Below are 21,525 nucleotides of genomic sequence, written 5' to 3'. Positions count from 1 at the left end.
TATGCACAGCGGTATCTTTTATACCATAGGTTATTTTCCGTTTGTAAATAAGGGAATCATTTAATTAACTAAATAATAAATGCAGTAGTATTTTTGTTGCCGCTGTCAGCATTGCGTTTTGTTTTGCTCTGGTGGTATTTTACTATCGAATAGGAACGGGGATAATTGGTATACTTGCTCAGCCTCAGCTCAGGTGAGTTGTTCTTTCTGTATAGTAAGAATAAATGTCTAACTGACTTGTTCAAGAGATGACATTGGCATTAAAATTGAGAAGAGATGGCTTAGATTGTAACAACTGGTAGTGTTTTTTTTACACACACAGACTTCTTGTTGATTATCAGTACACACAAGCACAAGTACGTACAGTCCCTCTTGCACTTTCAGTACCATTTGGAGATAAATTTGGTACATATGTGCTGTTACTCATTCTTTATTAACAACATATTATTGAAATTATCAGTGTTCCTGCTAAAGCAGGTTTAACTATGTAATGAAATGTTTTCTAGAAGAATTTAAAATCATGTATGAAAATGTGTTGCTCAGGTGAATGCTTGTAAGGAAATCGTGCAGCTCTTAGGATTGTGTTTCTCTGCTGTGTTGTTTAATTACCTGCTCTGTTAGAAGGGGAGCTGGAATAAAACATGAGTATGTTAATGCAGCCTGGAGCTGATGTGGTGGTGATGATTACAATGCAGATAAAGCATTTCTCATAACTGCCGTTGCCTACTGGAGCCTTTGAAACATCTGGACCTTTAATTGAAAAATAGTGTGGTGCTGTGCAAGGCAGACATGCTAAGTGAAGTCACTAATTTAGAATACAAAAATGTAATTGATAAAGTGTTTTATTTACATTGTATTTAAATATTCATACTTTGTTATGCTTTGTATAACAGGGAATTACTGGGTTAAATTTTCATGAATGTAGACAGTCTAAATGAGATAAATTAAGTGAAAATGTTAATGGAATTTTACATTGGTTGCTCTAGGAGAGTGTGTACTTTTGCATCTATTGGAGCCTTTTAGGGAAGCAAATAGGTTAGGTCTTATTCTTTGAGTGTTGCGTTTTAGAATTAACTATCAGTTGGTAACATCATTACATTTCTTTCTTGTTGTTGGAATCATACCTTGTTATTTAGTTAAAAAAAATAAAATGTTTCTTGGCATAATGGTAAATGGCTCTAATGGCAACATTATTGCCCAATAAACCAAAGCCTTGCCCACCTCTCGGGGCAGGTTATCAGAGTCTGCCCAAGAGAGCAGAAGAGCTGGTGAAGGGCTTGCAATTAACCTTTGTCCTGTGTTCGCAGCAGGGGAACTGACCTAGCAGCCTTCCGAGGAAATCCAATTTAATTTAAAATGAATTTGAAAAGACAAATTAGCCATATCTATTTTAATAAGATAAAATCCCGACTCTCTCTGTGTCTGGTTTAGTTAGGACCTCAGAGAAGATTGGACTAAGACTCAGGACGAACACAAGGAAAATACTTCCAGGGGGCTGAGGAGAAACCCCGGAGACCTTGGTACCTGAGTGACTTGTCAGTTTCTGCAAGTGAGCAGGTCTTGTGCTGCCCATTTCTGCAGAGAATTGCAACCTGAGATGGACTTTTGTCTCGTCAGACCCTTTGCTTGTATTGGAGCTTGATGCCATATACTGCTTGCCCATCTCTCAAAGGACTATGTTGTTATTTTCCTCTTTTGTCGTTATCAGAGCACAATTGGGTACTGCCACCTGGGTAGCCAGATTTAGTAACAGATACACCTCACAATTACTGATGAGCCTCATAATCCAAGTACAGATTGTCTGTGGCCTAGAAGTTGGTGCTTGACCACTGCTTCTTGACAACTGAATCAGACAGAAGCTGAGTGAGATTATAGGCTCACACCTATAATCCCAACATGTTGGAGTGCCAAGGTAGGAGGATCGCTTGAGCTCAGGAGTTTGAGACTAGCCTGGACAACATAACTGAGACTCTGTCTCTACCAAAAAAAAAAGCAAGTGTGGTGGTGTTGCTGTAGTCCCAGCTTCTTGGGAGGTTGAGGTGTGAGGATTGCCTGAGCTTAGGAGGTCAAGTATGCAGTGAGCCATGTTTACACCTCTGTACTCCAGCCTGGACAAAGAAGTGAGACCCCATCTCTTATAAAAAGGAGAGAAAACGGAATCAGAAGGTTCTACCTGGTTTGGTTTTGTTTTGCTTGAGACAGGGTCTTGCTCTGTTGCCCAGGCTGCACTAGCTGAGGGTTTTGAAACAGCCTACTTAATGAACAGCTTTAAGAGGAAATGAGCGATCCTCACAGGACTGTTGGGCATATTAAATGAGATAATGTATGAAAAGTGCTTGGACCCTGATAGGTGCCCAATAAATGACAGTCAGCAGCGGTGACCTGCCAGTTGCAGAGAGAGTTGTGGTGGAGAGTGCAGAGGCTGTGTACAGAGGAATGCGCTTTCTGTGCCTGGTCCCCTCTCCCATTGAGACTGTCAGCTTCGTAGCTGGCTACTTTTACTTTGTGTTGCTATGCTGACTACCTAATTGAGTAATGTGTCTGACGGTTTGTATTATCCTGTGGATCTTGCTGCCCCCTCAGTTTTAGAAATAAAAGTTTTCTGCCAGTTACTGCTTTCTTTGTGATGCTATCTGGAAGATGCTGGATGAAAGCCCGATAATCAGACTTTTTGGGCTGCTTCTCAATTGTAAATTTTGTAGGTAGTTACAAGTGATTCTTTCCAACAGGAAGCACTGTTCTAGATAATTAGTAATTTATCTCTTCTTTCATTTGCTGATGTTTCTATTTCTTTTCTTTTTGAGACAAGGTCTCCCTCTGCTGCCCAGGCTGGAGCTCAGTGGTGCAATCATGGCTGATTGCAGCCTCAACTTCCCAGACTCAAATGATCCTCCCGCCTCAGCCTCCTGAATAGCTGAGATCACAGGCTCACACCGTCACACCTGTCTAATTTTTAAATTTGTTGTAGTGATAGGGTCTCTTTATATTGCCTTGGCTGGTCTCGATTCCTGGGCCCAAGTGATCCTCCCACCCCAGCTTCCCCGAGTGCTGGGATTATAGGCGTGGGCTGCTATTTATATTTCAACATGCATTTGCAAACTGTGTTAAAAGCAGACTTCCTCAACTGGCTCTTTGCAGTTGTATCACAATGTAACCAACCGTAATATATTTTCTGCTGAGGGGGAGCATCCCTCTCTGTCACCAGAGGTGTAGGTTCCTGGTGTTGGCCTTTATGTGTTACATAGAGTAACACCTATCCCAGTTATTTCACATGTGGTTTTGAGGATGAAAGTGAATGTTGTAATTGAAGAAATGTGAACCTATTTATTTCCATTTTGTCTGATGTTTTTACATTGTTTGCTAGGAGGTGCGTCAGGGACTTGAATTAATTATAATTACTGAAGAGACGTACACTGATTGAGCAAATAAAGTAGTAAGCCCATTTATGCCAAGACCATCTAATTAAATTCTAACTTTGGATAAGCTGGATGTGCGTGAAAGATTAATTTTAAGAGGTTTTTATGACTTACTAAATAATGATACAGTGAAATTTTTGAGTTATATCATTAAGGAACATTGAATCTTAAAGTGATAAAATAGTTATGAACCTACCACTGTATAGAAATTTGCGGATTTTTTACACTATTTAAAAATAAGGAAACAATTTTAATGTGAATAGGGATGTTTAAAATTTCTGTAATGTTTAATCGACTGAAACCCTGCAAGAAATGAATATGACATATGTGCCTGGATTATTTCCTTCAATATTTATGCAATTTTACATTCTCAAAATACTGTGCTATCTTTGAAATTAAATTGTCCTCGGGGTAGTTGGAGGGTTATACCAAAATTTCCATATAATTTAGGAAGGTGATAATGGCTGTACTATAACCTTTTTTAGAGATACATCATCTAGTAATGGAGTCAAATATACATTCTCCATTGAGTTTTAATTTTAAAAGTTGATATTAAATCTTCAAGACTCATTATATTATGATAATTGATAGAGTTTAAAACATGTAACTCTTCTTTATGGTTTTTAAAAAAACCTATTTTTACTTTTAAAGCATATTGATTTTATTATATAAATGATTTAATAATGAAGAGGTCCCTAAACTTATGCTCGTTGATGGGGCTTAGTTCATGCAAATTACCTTTCCCTGATAATATCATCATTATGGAAGCTATTGTTTGTATAATTAAATGCAAAGCACTGTGTAACATTAATTATATACAGAATCCCATCATGGCTTTGAAAATTTGAAGTGGACATTTTACATGCTTTAAGATGGCTAGATTGTAACTGTATGAGAGCACATTCTGATACATGCTGTAACTGCCCCAAGGCTGGATGAGAAGAGAATGTGGTTCTTCTCTCAAAATAATTAAGATAGAGACCTTTCCTTGTTGCCCCTACTTCTCAATTTCATGTTTGCTTGAAGGGGCATTTTGTCCAAAAATCTGCCTGGTCTGAGTAACAGCTTAAATTACAATAATAAGGAATAATTGACATTTCTATGATAGTTTGCAGTTCACAGAGGATTTTAACATGCTTTGTTTTCACTTTATAATTCCTGATATTCTTTTGAAGTAGATGGTCTCATCTCTATTTTATGGGAGAGGAAATTGACTTTCAGAGAGATTATGGGCTTACCCAAGGCTGCACAGCTCAAGGCTGGCAGGGCCAGAGTCCAGATCAGTTCAATTGACTCAGCAAAGAGGAGTCTAGCAAATGTAACTTAGGTTGATGAAAACCGCCGATATCAGGAATTGCCAGTATCAGGAATTGCTTTCTGGATTTAGGTCTTTGAGAAAATGATTGTTTCTGATACGGAATGGACTGGCCTTTTTTTTTTTTTTCCTTCATACTTTCCCCCATGTTTTATGAAATGTCTTACCTATATGAATATGAATGATTGCTAGTTTTTCAGTTGATACCTTGAAACAAAAGAATTATTTGAGGCTATTCATCAAACTTCATTTGATAACAGATTGTTTAAACCAATAGTTGCTAGGCATTTTATTTCTGTCTCAAAAATGTCAGAACATCAAAATATAGAGGGTTTGTTTTAATTGAGAAAATAATTTCTGAGAGTAAAACCTCCTTCCTTGTTTTGAGTCTAGGACTAAAGATTTACATTTGCAGACAGGCGTGGTGGCTCACGCCTATAATCCCAGCGTTTTGGGAGGCCGAGGCAGCTGGATCACCTGAGGTCAGGAGTTCAAGATCAGCCTGTCCAACATGGCAAACCCCCGTCTCTACTAAAAATACAAAAAATAACTGGGTGTGGTGGCAAGTGCCTGTAATTCCAGCTACTGGGGAGGCTGAGGCAGGAGAATCGCTTGAACCCGGGCAGCAGAGGTTGCAGTGAGCTGACATCGCACCATTGCACTCCAGCCTGGGTGATAGAGCAAGACTCCATCTTAAAAAAAATAAGGATTTACATTTATCATAGATGTTATAGAAGGAAAAGTTACAAAATGCTATTTTCTGTGCTGTGTTGTACTCTTGAAAGGATTATAGCCTGGCTTATTCTATGGTGTTTAGTAACCGAGTTTTTTGTTTGAGATCCTAGGTATATGAAAGGGTGTCTATGGAGGTAGAGGTAGATTTGTTCAAATTTCATGAGGGTTAGCACTAAGACCAATGAGTAAAACTTGCAGAGAGATTACACCTCAGTGGAAATAAACACATTTTAGCTGGCAAAACTGTTTGCCAAGGCTGAAGAAAAGGGGCTGCTTCACCTAGTGGCAGGGACATCACCAGTGAAGGTGTTCAGGAGAGGTTGTAAGACAATCATTTGTTGAAGATACTTCAAAGGGGATGACCCTTCAGATTCCTTGTAGTTTCAAAAGTCTGTGAATGGCAATTTTTTTTTTAAAGTCTACCCATATAAAAGTAGATAAAAAGTAGGAAAAAACACCATAATAACCAATATTTCTTGAGCATTTACTGTGAGACAAGGCCCAGTAATAAGTGCTTTACATGAAGTCCTTTTTTTTTTTTTTTTTTTTTTTTTGAGACGGAGTTTTGCTCTGTAGCCCGGGCTGGAGTGCAGTGGCCGAATCTCAGCTCACTGCAAGCTCCGCCTCCCGGGTTTACGCCATTCTCCTGCCTCAGCCTCCCGAGTAGCTGGGACTACAGGCACCCGCCACCTTGCCCGGCTAGTTTTTTGTATTTTTAGTAGAGACGGGGTTTCACCGTGTTAGCCAGGATGGTCTCGATCTCCTGACCTCGTGATCCACCCGTCTCGGCCTCCCAAAGTGCTGGGATTACAGGCTTGAGCCACCGCGCCCGGCCTTTTTTTTTTTTTTTTTTTTTGAGAGAGAGTTTCACTGTTGTCACCCAGGCTGGAGTGCAATGGCGGCTCACTGCAACCTCTACCTCCTGGGTTCAAATGATTCTCCTGCCTCAGCCTCTCGAGTAGCTGGGAGTACAGGTGCCCGCCACCACACCTGGCTATTTTTTGTATTTTTAATAGAGACGGAGCTTCATCATATTGGCCAGGCTGGTCTCGAACTCCTGACCTCAGGTGATTCAGCTGCCTCAGCCTCCCAAAATGCTGGTATTACAGGTGTGAGTTACCGCACTGGCCCACGCGGTCTTAGGGAATCGTTTCAACAATTCTTTGAGGAGGTACTTTTATTATCCACATTTTGTAGATGAGAAAATAGTGACTCACAGAGCTGAAATAAATTGTCCAAGCACACATAGTAAGTGGCATTGCGTATAATTGAACTCAGATCTATCTGATGCCCCGACTGGTGCTCTTAATCACACTGTACTGCCTCCCTAGTTTCTATTAGTATAGCAAGGATCCTGGAGGTACCCAGATCAGAACTTGACCTTGTTAAAGAAAGAGTGGCAGTTGACGTTCTTAATAATAAAAGCTTAATGGAACCAAGGTTGGTGATTCAGAGGAAATTAATGAGATTTTGTCAATTTTATTTTAAGCTTAACTTGTCAGAAAATACAGTGTCCAGTGACAAACTGTAGAAATGTTTTTGACAAATTAACTTGACTACAGGTGCCAGATCAGGGAAATGTTAATTTAATAGCCTTTAAGCATTCCAGATTTATTGAAGGTTAAGATAGCACTACAAAGCCAAGCCCCTATCTCTGAACGGATTTGTCATAGAATTTTACACAAAATCCATTTATAAATTCAATATTACCATTTTGAATGTTAAAAAAAAAAAAAAAAGAATTCTTTTTGTGAGTCCATAAAGCCAGCATTTTATTAAGATCAAAATGTTACAATTCTGGTGTTTGGGTTTTTTTCTTTTTTTTTTTTTTTTTTTTTTCTTAGGTTGACCCTCTTTATTTCCCATAGCCGGTAAAACCTGAATTAGACCAATTTAGGCCAGATTTTGTTTGAGATTATTGCTTCTGATCAAATGAAGTCCATTAATTGTCATTAGAGTGGTGATAATTTGAGACCCCTGTACCAAGTCTGCCTCCTATGTTATTAAAGACAAGACCATTGGTAGAATATAGCATCCTTTGGTCCTTCTTGAGGAAGTTGGGATAAAGGTACTGGTGGAATAGAACTGTAGCCATTCTTCTCAGAGAATGACTCTTTTGAAGGCTACAAATAACTCTTTTATCAATTTGCATCATTACATCATCTGGATACACTGATATATTTATTTCAGCATTAAAATTGCACATAATGATCTGCTTGTGCAGTTGTTACTAATGGAATATTGTTGCCTGCTTTTTGTCTCTTTAATTGCAGAAGCTAAGCTGTCTATCCTTTCTCTGTTTCTTTTCCTTGGGAGAGTAACTGAACACTTAGCAGCAGTTTAGATCTGATATTCAATTTATTATTGGGAAACCTTGATATTAAATAGCAATGCTAGCCAAGCCTTTAGTCCATAAGGCTTAATTCAGCTAACTCACTTGATACGGATGTTTCTTTTTTTCTTTTCTTTTTTTTTTTCTTTTGGAGACAGGGTCTTGCTCTGTTGCCCAGGCCAAAGGGCAGGGGCTCAATCATAGCTCACTGCAGCCTGAACATCCCAGGATCAAGTGAACCTCCCACCTCAGCCCCCTGAGTAGCTGGGACTACAGACATGTGCCACCATGCCAAGTTCTTTTTTTTTTTAAGTGGAGATGGAGTCTGGTCTCAAACTCCTGACCTCAAGTGATCCTCCCTCCTCGACCTCCCAAAGTGCTGGGATTACAGACATGAGACACTGTACCCAGCCTGGATATTTCTTCTTCTTCTTCTTTTTTTTTTTTTTTTTTTTTTTGAGATGGAGTCGTGCTCTGTCGCCCGGGCTGGAATGCAGTGGCGCAATCTCGGCTCACTGCAAGCTCCACCTCCCAGGTTCACACCGTTCTTCTGCCTCAGCCTCCCAAGTAGCTGGGACTACAGGCGCCTGCCACCACGCCTGACTAATTTTTTATGTTTTTTTTTAGTAGAGACAGGGTTTCACCGTGTTAGCCAGGATGGTCTTGATCTCCTGATCTCGTGATCCTCCCACCTCGGCCTCCCAAAGTGCTGGGATTACAGGCATGAGCCACCGCGTCTGGCCCTTTTTTTTTTTTAAGACACATTTATTCAGTGTCATGATCAGACTGTTACATTTAGCAATCAACAGCATGAGTACCAAAAAAAATCTACATTAAAATCCTTTGTTGGAATGCTTTACGTTTTCCACAGAACAAAAACTAAAATAACCTGTTATGCAATTAGTCACAAATACAGTCCTCGAGTTTTTTGCCCATACACGTGAGTATTTGTCTAAAACATGTCTTCTTTGTAGCAGGTGGGCCTTGCCACCACTCTGCTTGGCTGAGTTCACAACTCTGTTGTAACCTGTAGCTTCCCTGTCACTTCTCTGGCTCTCCTCTCCTTTTAAACTTTGTTTGCTGGAAGTAATTAAAATCTTCTACCACTGCTGTAGCTACTGCTGTTACTGGAACCACCATAGCCACCTTGGTTTCATGGTTTGGGAAAGTACTGTCCTCCACCACCGTAGCCACCAGAGCTTCTGCCTCCAAAGTTTCCTCCCTTCGTGGGTCCAAAATTTGAAGACTGTTGTAATTGCCGGAATCATTGTAGCTTCCACCACCTTCCAAAATTGCTTCCATCAGTACCAAATCCATTATAGCCATCTCCACTGCCACCATATCCACCATCACCATGGTTGCCACCAAAGCCACCACAACCACTGAAGTTTCCTCCATGACCAAAGTTGTCATTCCTACCGAAATCACCTTCACGACCACCACCAAAGTTTCCAGAACCACTTCGACCTCTCTGGCTGGATGAAGTACTAGCCATCTCTTGCTTTGACAGGGCTTTCCTAACTTCACAATTGTGGCCATTCACAGTATGGTATTCTGAATGACAGTCTTATCCACAGAGTCATGGCCGTCAAAGGTTACAAAGGCAAGGCCCCTTTTCTTGCCACTGCCTTAGTCAATTGTGATTTCAATCACTTCAGTTTTTCCTTACTGTTCAAAATAATCTCGCAGGTGATGTTCTTCAGTGTCTACTTTAATGCCACCAACAAATATCTTTTTCACAGTTAAGTAGGCACCTGGTCTTTGAGAATCTTCTCTTGAGACAGCTCTCTTTGGTTCCACAACTCTTCCATCCACCTTGTGTGGCCTTGCATTCATGGCTGCGTCCACCTCCTCCACAGTGGCATATGTGACAAACCCAAGCCCCTGGAGTGCTTGGTGTTGGAATCTCTCATTACTACACAGTCCGAGAGCATTCCCCATTGCTCGGCATGGCTCCTCATGCTCTCATCAGTTGTTTCAAAGCTCAACCCTCCCATGAAGAGCTTCCTCAGTTGTTCGGGCTCTTTAGGAGACTCTGTCTTAGGACGGCAGGGAAAAGAGAGACTTTAACGATGCTTCCTTGGTGTGTCCACAGACAGAAAGGACTAAGCTGACAAACATAGCATGGTATTTCTTAATTCAAGATTATTTTGAACTAAATCCCATCTGTATTCTTTCTGCTTCCCCTACTTTGGAAACTATCAGGTATATGATTTTGAAATTAATTTTATGATAAGCAGCTAATGTATATTATTTTAATTAATGGGATCAGCTAAGTAAAAAGCTGCTTTAGATAATGTTTTATTAGCATGTTCAAATACATGTATTTCAATTCTATATCTGTTAACATTCTGTGTATTAGAAGTTAATTTAGATTTTTAAATTTTCACATTTTATGAACTAATTATTAATTGGATAACCTTTGGTTCATAGTATTGATATTTCATAATTGGCCTAGAGACACTTTTTAAAAGACTGAGCTTTTCCAGTATATATCACAAGTTACAAAACATTCATACTCTTTGACTAGTAATCTTCTTCTAGAAATATGTTCACATTTGTATAGGAAAATGTTTATGAGATTATTTATAATAATGGAATATTGTAAACAGCCTCCATTTCTAACAATTGAAGAATAGTTGGTACCACCATATGCTATCATGTAATGCAAGTGTTTAAATCATGTGTTAAAAGAATATTAATCATTTATTCCATCAATATGTGTAAGTAACTATGTCGGGCCCTTTGTTAGGTGCTGGGGATGTTTCAGAGAGGAAAGAGTGTTCCTGAAGAACAGGGGCTGGGAAGTAGGAGAGGTATAGCCACTCTACCTGGGATAGAGAATTGGTAGGTCTGGTGGGTCCATTCTGAAAGAGAGTCTGCGGGGTCCTTTTGATTTAGCCAGGTAGCGTGAAACCCCTGCTGTGTTGTAGGCTCTAGGAGGATACAAAATGGATGAGGCTATTTTTCCCTTTCTGTAATTCATAGCTGAATGAGAGGGTGTGGGGAAGGAGGTGGTGAGGGTAGTTGCAGAAAAAAGTGAAACTGTAAGTCTGTGCAAATCAAATTGTTAGGGGAGGAGAGAAGAGGGAATTTATTTGGGCTTCTACCTTCTTGGAAGAGGAGGTATTTGAATTGAAGGACAGAAGAAGAGCTATGTTTCTTGATCAGTGACTGTGTGGCAGGCATTTTAGATACATCTTATTTGCTTTCCAAGTGGGTAAATGGAAGTTCCGAGAGGTGAGGTTACTTGCCCAAAGTCTAAGGTCTAGCAGCTAAGGAAGTGGTAAAGCCAGGATTCCGACCTGGACCTAGCTGACCCCGAGTCTGTGCTCTTAATTACTGTTCAGTGTACATCAGCAATGATATGAGGGACCAGATTGTGAAGGGCATTAAATGCCATCTAAGGAGTTGGAATGCTAGCACTAGGCCATCATATGTTTCTACATGACTGGCATGGTCTGTGATTTGAGAAAAATCACATTGGTGGCAATAAGGAAAGAAAGATTTGGAGAGAGAAGGATTTTTAAAAATAAAGAGATAGTTGGAGATTGTTGCAGTGGTCTCACTGACGGATGACGAAGCTGATGAAGCCTGAACTGGGGCATTGGCAATAAGCATGGGAATGAGAGAGATTTGGGAGACATTTCAGAGGCATTTGGATGGTAGAGTGTGAGACAGAAAGAGGAATTAGGATTCCTAGCTTGCATGATGAGTAGATGATAAAAGCCTTAGTTGAGATAGAGTATAGAATGACAGACATGCCAGTGAAGAAGAAATCGGTGTTGGATATGTTAAATTTCAGATTCTAACTGCATTTGCAAAGCCATCAGGTCAGGGAGAGGCTGTGGGATATGAAGTTGAGTCTGGTTGGTCCTCATGAGTTGCATTTGTGCTGAGAAAGTTTTGCTGTAGGAAGTACTTTTCTATTTGTTCTCAAACCTGCCTTGGGGGCATTTCCTGATTTAGGAGCTGCTCTGAAGAATGTTGTTCAACTTCAAATTGTCAGCTGATTGTCAATTTATTACCTTTTTTTTTTTTTTTTTTCTTTTCCCTTTTTTTTTTTTTTTTTTTTTTTTTTTTTTGGTTTTTTTTTTTTTTTTTTTCTTTGAGACAAGAGTCTCGCTCCATCCCAGGCTGGAGTGCAGCGGCATGATCTCGGCTCACCACAACCTCTGCCTCCCGAGTAGCTGGGTTCAAGCAATTCTCCTGCCTCAGCCTCTCGAGTAGCTGGGACTACAGGCACATGCCACCATGCCCGGCTAATTTTTTGTATTTTAATAGAGACGGGGTCTCACCATATTGCCCAGGCTGGTCTCAAACTCCTGATCTCAAGCAATCCATCTGTCTCGGCCTCCCAAAGTGCTAGGATTACGGGCCTGAGCCACTGCGCCTTGCCCTTTTCTTTTTCTTTGGTAAAAATTATTTAACCTGCCATAGTAAGGTATCTGAGTTATATTTTCTTTTTTTTTTTTCTTTCTTCCTTTAAGACAGTCTCACTCTGTCACCCAAGTTGGAGTGCAGTGGCATGATCTCGGCTCACTGCAACGTCTTCCTTCTGGGTTCAGGCAATTCTCGTGTCTCAGCCTCTGGGGTAGCTGGGACTATAGGCACATGCCACCATGCCTGGCTAATTTTTGTATTTTTAATATATTTAGTATTTTTGTATTTTACCATGTTGGCCAGACTGGTCTGGACTCCTGACCTCGGGTGGTCTGCCCGCCTTGGCCTCCCAAAGTGCTGGAATTGTAGGCGTGAGCCACCATGCCCAGCCCTGAGTTATATTTTCCTTCTTTTCTTTCTTTCTTTCTTTTTTTTTTTTTTTTTTGAGTTATATTTCAACTTACTTTTTCCAACAGCCTGTCACAGCACATAGTATGTTCTTAATGATGCTTACCTTATGCCTTAACATAGGCTACACTTTCAAAATCCATCCTCTCTTTCCTTCACTTAAAACTTTTAAGCCCTGAATGGTACTCTTATGCTTTGTATCTCCTTTTTAGTTTATAATATTTATAATTTTGTTCCTAATTGTAAAAGTAATACATGTATATTATAGAAAATACAGAAAACTATAAACCAGAAAATTAAAATCACTGATAATCCCATGTCTCAGAGGGAACTCCTAGTCACCTTTTGGTGTATTGGCATAGTCGGTAAATACAATAAGCATCTTTTTCTTGGGTAAGAAAAAGGATGAAAGGGTACATTTTTGTATCTAAGAGGCCTTCACTAGCCCCCTTTAGCCTGAGTTGCTTCTGGGCTCTCTTGACAGACTGGACTTCCCCCTTCTTAAAGCTTTCGTGACATTGTACAGTGAGACCTTCAGCAGAACAGTTTGGTGAGGGTCTGGTCTGTGTTGTATGTCAGTGGACTTTGTTTTCGGAGCCCAGCATGAAGTTTCAGCTGGTGTTTGTTGAATGCATGAGAGAATGAGGAACATAAAGCTAAGCCAGTTTCCCTGTGGCAACACTTCCTCTGTGTTGCCCCCTTCCCTGTGCTCTAAATATGCCGCCATTTCCCCGGTCCTGTGTGGTGGAACACATAAATTTGCCATGCAGTGAAACTGTAGGATACAATCTTTGTTTATTGCTAGTTGCTTTTTCATATTTAGACATCTTTGGAATATTGCTTGCCTTGATGTGTGATGAATACTTTTAATCCTTCAATCACCATTTTTTAAAATAAGTTAATTACATTTTATTATGTTGATGGATTATTTTATGTTTTAGATGATTCCTTCTAAATACTGTAACATAGGGACTATTAGAGCTAACTGCCACCACCTTGAGCTTTTTCAGAAGACAGTCTCCTTATTAAAAAAATATGTAATTTCAGTGTGCAAGGCACTTTTCCCATCATCAGTTCCTCAAGATGGAATTAGAAGATTAAAAAGATATAAAGTGCTTCATTCATTTAATAAGCATCTATCATATTTATTCCAACAGTTTTTGCCCCACTTTCTATTTTACTATGAAATAGAGGATAGTAGAGAGTACTCTACTCTTTAGAGTAAATAGAGAAGAGTACTCTATGGTACTCATATGAGTACCAGATAACTATCTGTCCTCGTTTCTTAAACAGTGGTTACTGCCCTTCAGTCAACTCACAGTGGCCGGGTTTCCCGGAGTCTCCGTCTTCTAACTGCTCTCCTCGAGCAGCTCCTCAGGCAAAGCTTTCCTGAGGTTTGTGGGGAAAAGAAGAGGGAGATGATTTTCCAGCCTTCAGGAGTAGGAATTGATTACATTTAGAATGAGTCCAGGGAAGGAAGGCATTGGTGTTTACAGTAGGGCCTTTGGAGTCAGGCTGACAGGTTTGAATCTTGGCTCTTCCGCCTTGGTTATTGGATGTTGAGCAGATGACTGTAGCCTTATAAGCCTTGGTTTTCTCAGCTATAATGCAAAGATTACGCCAGGTTGTGGTCACTCACACTTGTAATCCCAGCATTTTGGGAGGCCGAGGCGGGCGGATCATTTGAGGTCAGGAGTTCGAGACCAGCCTGGCCAACATGGCAAAACCCCCTCTCTACTAAAAATACAGAAAGTAGTTGGGTGTGGTGGCATGTGCCTGCAATCTCAGCTACTTGGGTAGCTGAGGCCCAAGAATTGCTTGAACCTGGGAGGTGGAGGTTGCATTGAACTGAGATTGTGCCACTGCACTCCAGTCTGGGCAACAGAGCAAGACTCTGTCTCAAAAAAAAAAAAGGTTATGATAGAACCCTATTTCTTAGAGTTATTGTATGAATTAAATGATATAATTAGGCAAACATTTAGCAGAGTTTACTTAACAGCTCTCAGTAAATGCTAGCCCCCCTCACCCCCGCTTTTTTTTTTTTTTTTTGAGACAGAGTTTCGCTCTTGTTGCCCAGGCTGGAGTTCAGTGGCGCCATCTCGGCTCACTGCAACTTCCACCTTCCAGTTTCAAGTGATTCTCCTCCCTCAGCCTCCTCAGTAGCTGGGATTACAGGTGACTGCCATCACACCCGGCTAATTTTTGTATTTTTAGTAGAGACAGGGTTTCACCGTGTTGTCCAGGCTGGTCTCAAACTCCTGACCCCAGGTGATCCACTCGCCTTTTCCTCCCAAAGTGCTGGGATTGCAGGCGTGAGCCACTGCACCTGGCCGAAATGCTAGCTCTTGTTACAATAATCAATATTACTAGGGTTCCTGCAGTACCCGTTCTTGGCCTCATGTGACCTTGTACTAGGCTTGAGTAATAGAAATGGGTCTAATTTCAACACAGAGGCCCTTTCTGGCATCTGCTGTGCATTTCTAAAGCACCTACAGTTTATGAAGGACATTCACATTTGTCATCTTGTTGAGTCTTCATATCTTGAGATATTGTGATCCCTATAGCTCCTTAGTTCTAGTGCTTCAGGAGGAAGAGGAATAAACAGAAATAAAAAGAGAGAGCAGTGACAAGCAACTGATCTTGGTCTGAAAAGGAGGGTAATATGAGGGCTATCAACCCACTCCAGAAAGATTCCCACTGTATGCATTGTAACCCTTTGCCTGCCCGACCAGGCCAAAACACTTGTTATTTAGTGAAGTCTTTGTTAGCCATTGAAATTATTATTTAAGAGCTGAAAACCATGCAAGGGAATGTGTGTGTGCCCACATGTGATTGTGTACGAGAGAGAAAAAGAGTGCACATGTGCAAGAGAGCGCAAGTGTGGGTGCATGCATTATGTAGGATAATTATATTTTTACTAGTTGCTTTATAACATACAGATGAGACTGAGGGAAAAAAATCAGTCGATCTAATGATGGATGCTGGATTATATGCAAAGTGGAATTACTCTAAAAATGTTTTTTAAACTGACTTCATTTATTTCCTTTCCCTGTACTGACCTTTTTCACCTCAGAATGGTAGAATTATAGAGTTAAAGATGGAACCACATAATTGGTCAAGTCCCTCCGCTTTCATCTATGACCAGGAAATGGACCCATAGAGGAAGGGCAAGAGGGATGGAGAAAACTAACGTTATTCAGTTCCTACCATGTGTCCTGGCAGGCACTTGAGTCATTCATACATTCATTCTGTAGTTCAACAGATTTTTTCCTCAGGGTCTTCTGTGTGCCAGGCACAGGGCCAGGCATTATGTATGGAACAGTAAACAAAGCAGACATTAACATTGCTCTCATGGAAGTTCAGAGGAAACTTCGTGGCAAAAGCATACACTAAAGATGTACATAAATAAATCATCTCAATTGTGAAGCGCTCTAAAGGAAATGAACAGGATATGTGTGAGAGAATAACTGTAAAAGGAGTGTTAACAGTGACAGCTGAGCCCTGTATAATAATAATTAATAATAAGTAATAATAATTATCATAAGGGTCTTATGATGGATAGGTCCTACCATTCTCCTCCTCTTACATATGAAGAAACAGAAGCATAGAGAGATTAAGTAACCTCCCAAGGGCACACGTTAGAGGATGAGGAGTCACACATGCAAAGCGATGAAAAAGAGCCTCTCTAGATACAGTGAACAGCACCTGCTAAGCCCTGGGAAGTGGGAAATGCGAGCAAGGTACACACAGGCACACATGCTGGTATATTGAGGGTGCTTCCAGAAGGCCGGTGTAGCCGAAGTCTGATGAGCAGGTGGGGGAGTGGCAGTGGATGATGTTAAAGAGGTAGACGGGGCCAGATCATGCCATGCTTTGTTGGATGTTGCAAGGAGTTTGGATTTTGTTCACAGTGTTTGGGAGCCACTCATCGAAGGAATTTAAACAGGATATAGTATGATCAAATCTGAGTTTAAAAAACAGATCTAACTTGTGTGTAGAGAACAAATCAGATAAAGCAAAAGTACTGTAGGATAATTTGGGACCTGTTACAATAGTTCAGGTGAGACCTGATGGCAATTTTGGTGGCAGTGGAAATGGAGAGAAGTGAGATGGTTTTGAAATATGTATTTTTCACTTTTTTTCTTAAGATAAAACATTACATAAAATTCACCATTTTACCCATTTTAAAGTGTACACTTCTGTGGTATTTAATATATTAACAATGTTATGAACTGTTACTGCCAATTTCAGCACATTACCATCACCCCCAAAAGAAACCTCATACCTCCCAATTTCCCACCCCTGTCATCTTCTGCCAATCACTAATCTATTTTCTGTCTCTACGGATTTGCCTGTTCTGAACAGTTCATATAAATGGGTTCATACAGTAGTGGCTTTTCATGTCTGGTTTCCTTCTCTTAGCATGTTTTCATGGTGCATCCATGTTGTGTGTATCAGTACTTCTTTCTTTCTCATGGCTGAATAATATTCTATTGTATGGATTTTGTTTATCCATTCATTAGTTAGTGGACATTTAGGTGGTTTTCATTCTTTGGCTATTATAAATAATGCTGCTGTGAACATTTGTCCAGGTTTTAATGTGAGCATATGTTTCTAGTTCTCTGGAGTATATACCTAGGAATGGAATCGCTTGGTCATATGGTAATTCTATGTTTCATTTTGAGAAACTGCTGAACATTTTCACAATGACTGCATCATTCCCACTGACAGTGTCTGAGGATTCCAGTTTCTCCATATCCTCACAAATCCTTGCTATTTTTAGGGATTTTGGGTTGTTGTTTGGAGTTTTTGCTTTTTTTAAATTATAGCCACCCTAGTGGGTAAGAAGTAATTTACATTATGTTTAATGATATGGAACAATTTTCATGTGTTTATTGGTCATTTGTATATCTTCTTTGGAGAAATGTCTGTTCAAATCTTTGCCCATTAAAAAATTTTGTCTTCTTGTTGAGTTATAAGACTTCTTAACATATTCTAGATAGTAGAGCCTTACCAGATGTATGATTTGTGAATATTTTCTGCCTTTCTTTTGATTATCTTTTTACTATCTTAATAGTATTCTTAAGGCACAAAAGTTGTTCTTGTTTGTTTGTTTTTGTTTTGAGTGGAGTCTCACTCTGTCGCCCAGGCTGGAGTGCAGTGGCATGATGTTGGCTCATTTCAACATCTGCCTCCCAGATTCAAGCAATTCTCCTACCTCAGCCTCCCCAGCAGCTGGCACTACAGGCGCCTGCCACCAAGCCTGGCTAATTCTTGTATTTTTAGTAGAGAGGGGGTTTCACCATGTTGGCCAGGTTGGTCTCAAACTCCTGACCTCAAGTGATCTGCCTACCTTGGCCTCCCAAAGTGCTGGGATTACAGGTGTGAGCCACTGTGCCTGGCCTAGGCACAAGAGTTTTTAATTTTAATGAAGTTCAATTTATTTCTTTTGTTGTTTATGCTTTTGGTGTCATATTAAAGAAATCATTGCCTAATCCAAAGTCATGAAGATTTACACCTGTTTCCTTTTAAGAATTTTATAGTTTTGCCTGTTATATCTAGATCTTTGATTTATTTTGAATTGATATTTGTATGTGGTATGAGGCAGGAGCCCAAATTCATTCTTTTGCATCTGGCTATCCACTTGTCCCAGCGTCATTTGGTGAAAAGACTATACTTTCCCCATTGAAATGTATTTTTGAAGCAGAGATGTTAGAACTTCCTAATAGAGTAGATAGGCAGTGTGAGGGAGGAAGAAGCATCAAGACTGTTGAGATGAGCAGCTGGCTTAGTGGTGGCAGCACATATTATTAAAATAAGGGGGGCTGTTGTTGTGACTTGGGATAGGAGGGAGTGAGGGACAATCAAGTGTTCTGATTTGAACTCGTTTTCTGTGACACTTTTCTATATACTCTGTGTAGTGAACATATTGCATGGGTGGGAAGGAAGACTGAGCCAGCATGCAAGCCTTCTGTGAGGGAGGGGAATGGCCAGAAGGTTGGCGGATAACAGAAACACAAAAGGAGGGGGAGAGGATGGTGTCGTTGGATGGCCTGGGTCTCAAAAGAACAAGGATTTTTTCATGAAAGAGAAAGTACTAGATTGGAAGTGTTAGCGGGGACAAGGATACCTGCTCTTGTGTGCCTTGAGGGTGCAGGGATTATTTTAAAAAAAAAAAAAAAAAAAAAAGCAGTCCTCTTTTAACAGGACAGCAGAGGAGGCAGTATCGTCAATAGCAGGTTCAGTGAAGTCCAAGAGGTAGAGGAAATGGTTTTAAAACGCAGCTGAGGATTTATGGGTGTTTGCTGATTAGCACAGGAGCTCTGGAGGGCAGAGTGGAACACACAGGCGGGAGGAGTGGCAGGTGTGTGTGTGAGGGAGTGGGAATATATTCAGCAGTGTGGGGATGGTAGTTAGGGTGATAATGGAGGACCAAAGGGCCCTTGAACCTGTGTGGTACTGAAGGAAACAGATGTACTGTGTAGTGGAACTAGCCCCCATAGTCTCTGAGAAGGCAAGCACTTGTTTCAGCGCTGCGGGCCTAAATCCTTCCTGGGAGACTATGGCAGCTTCCCAGGCAGCTCATCTCATTGTCTCAAGGAGGGACGAGGCAGTTGCCAGAGAGGCACCTAGTGCTAAGGTCCAAGGACACACTGAGTTAGTAGCCTAGCCAGCCTCCTAACACCAAACACCAATTCTGCTCACCACGCTTATTTGTTCCTCTTAGTTGTAGTGCCCATTTACCTTCCTGCTGGCAGATCCCAATCCATTAGTTTATTAGAAAATGAAAATTTAAGGAAAAAAACATCCTTGAAACTCGACAGTGTTTCCACTTTGGGACCATTCCACGCTCACAGCAGGTCTGTATAGCAAGGGTGAAAAATGGCTGTGCATAGGGTCTGTATAACTGTGGCAGTGTGCTTTGCTCTTACGTGTGTGCTCTGTCCACAGGGTCATGTAGGTACAACGGCAACCAAGAAGATCGATGTCTACCTCCCTCTGCACTCGAGCCAGGACAGACTGCTGCCAATGACCGTGGTGACAATGGCCAGCGCCAGGGTGCAGGACCTGATTGGGCTCATCTGCTGGCAGTACACAAGCGAAGGACGGGAGCCCAAGCTCAAGTAATCCATTCTCTTTTTGGCTGCTCTAGTTTCTCGCGGTCTCTTGGCCACCCAAGGTGTCTTCTAGGCTGGTCAGTCCTTCTAGGCATTGGCCTGGAACCACACACCTCTGCACTGATCCAGCTCTGGGTGCTCACCAGGTCTTGCGCCTGTGCATCTCAGAGAATCAGCTCGCAAAATAAACTTAGAAGTTTGTGAATTATAGACACGAGAACATGGATTTTTAGTAATTTCCAAACCCTTTTATGATCCCTGCTAATAAAGCAACCTGGAAGGGAATGGGAGGGGATTGATGTTTGTGGAACACCAACTATGCATTGGGCACTGGACTGGGCACTTCATAGCTGGTATCTGGAATCTCGTTTGATCCTCCCAGCTCCCTGAGAAGCGAGGGTAATGATCCTCATTCTGCAGAGGTGGAAGCTCAGGTTCAGAGCTGTTACTGGCTGAAGGTTGCACAGTGAGAGATGGCAGAGTCAGGATTTGATTCCAGGTCTGTTTGATGCCAAGGTTTTTGCATTATTTCCTTCTGCCTTCTATAGAACCTTTGGTCTGAATTTTAGTTTTCTTTATCAGTTAATGGCTCTAATTTTCTCTCAGTCACTAGGCTCTGTTCTTCATTAAATAATTATATTTAAAATGTAGTGCTTGAAAGTAGGCTCTCTATGCCTCTACATTATAATTTGAACTTTAAAGTGCTTTGCTACATTGCCTCTCCCCTACTTGAATTTCTTCTGACAGGCATTCTCTTCTAGTTTTACATGTTCTTTCCAGCAGTAGTATTTAGAACACAGCAAAATGTAGTAGATGCCTTCATTTTAAAATCTGACTCTCAGCTGGGCGCAGGGGCTCACACCTGTAATCCCAGCACTTTGGAAGGCCGAGGTGGGTGGATCACCTGAGGTTAGGAGTTTGAGACCAGCCTGGCCAACATGGTGAAACCCTTTCTCTACTGAAATACAAAAATTAGCCAGACATGGTGGCGACCATCTGTAATCCCAGCTACTCACGAGGCTGAGGCAGGAGAATCGCTTGAGAATCACTGTGGAAGTTGCAGTGAGCCAAGATCGCGCCACTGCACTCCAGCCTGGTGACAGAGCGAGACTCCGTGTCCAAAAAAAAAAAAAAAAAAGGAAGGGAGATGTTCTCTTCCCCTCTCACATTTTCGGAGTTAGCATGATCCAGTCCAGTAGTTAGTTGTTTTTATTTTTCTTTAGGTATATTAAATTTCTTTAGGTAAATTAAATATGACACATAAAATCATTTTTTCAAATTCTTATTGACATCGCCCTCCACTTTGCCTGAATGGGTTGTGGACACAAAGCTCTGGTGGCAGAGAAAGCCTTTCAGCAAGATGCCACCTAGGCTTAGAAAATGGTTCAGTCAGCACCACTCCTCAAGGGTGAGCTGTGAGGTCCTCCTTTTTCTGCATGAAGTGGGAACAAGGATACAGGAAAAGGTGTCACAGAACTGATGACTTTATAGATGTTGTCTGATGTAATTTTTTTTTTTTTTTTTTTGAGACGAGGTCTCGCTCTGTCGCCCGAGCTGGAGTGCAGTGGCCGGATCTCAGCTCACTGCAAGCTCCGCCTCCCGGGTTGGCGCCATTCTCCTGCCTCAGCCTCCCGAGTAGCTGGGACTACAGGCGCCCGCCACCTCGCCCAGCTAGTTTTTTGTATTTTTAGTAGAGACGGGGTTTCACCGTGTTAGCCAGGATGGTCTCGACCTCCTGACCTCGTGGTCCGCCCGTCTCGGCCTCCCAAAGTGCTGGGATTACAGGTTTGAGCCACTGCGCCTGGCCTTTTTTTTTTT

The 21,525-nt window shown here is 41.2% G+C and overlaps 1 protein-coding gene across 3 annotated transcripts in view; it reads left to right on the top strand.

Annotated features, from left to right (window-relative positions):
- MAPKAP1 (mitogen-activated protein kinase associated protein 1) overlaps positions 1-21,525 on the top strand; it is a 252,106-nt gene that overhangs the window by 72,370 nt on the left and 158,211 nt on the right. For all 3 annotated transcript variants that reach the window (XM_011988689.1, XM_011988690.1, XM_011988688.1), the window contains exon 4: positions 19,541-19,713. In XM_011988689.1, the coding sequence (XP_011844079.1) occupies positions 19,541-19,713 (173 nt within the window). The remainder of the gene's footprint in view (positions 1-19,540; positions 19,714-21,525) is intronic.

Source organism: Mandrillus leucophaeus, unplaced genomic scaffold (genome assembly GCF_000951045.1).
Source record: "Mandrillus leucophaeus isolate KB7577 unplaced genomic scaffold, Mleu.le_1.0 Scaffold335, whole genome shotgun sequence".
Lineage (NCBI taxonomy): Eukaryota > Metazoa > Chordata > Mammalia > Primates > Cercopithecidae > Mandrillus > Mandrillus leucophaeus.
Note: the sequence above shows the minus strand (reverse complement) of the source record. Positions and strands in the feature narration are given on the sequence as shown.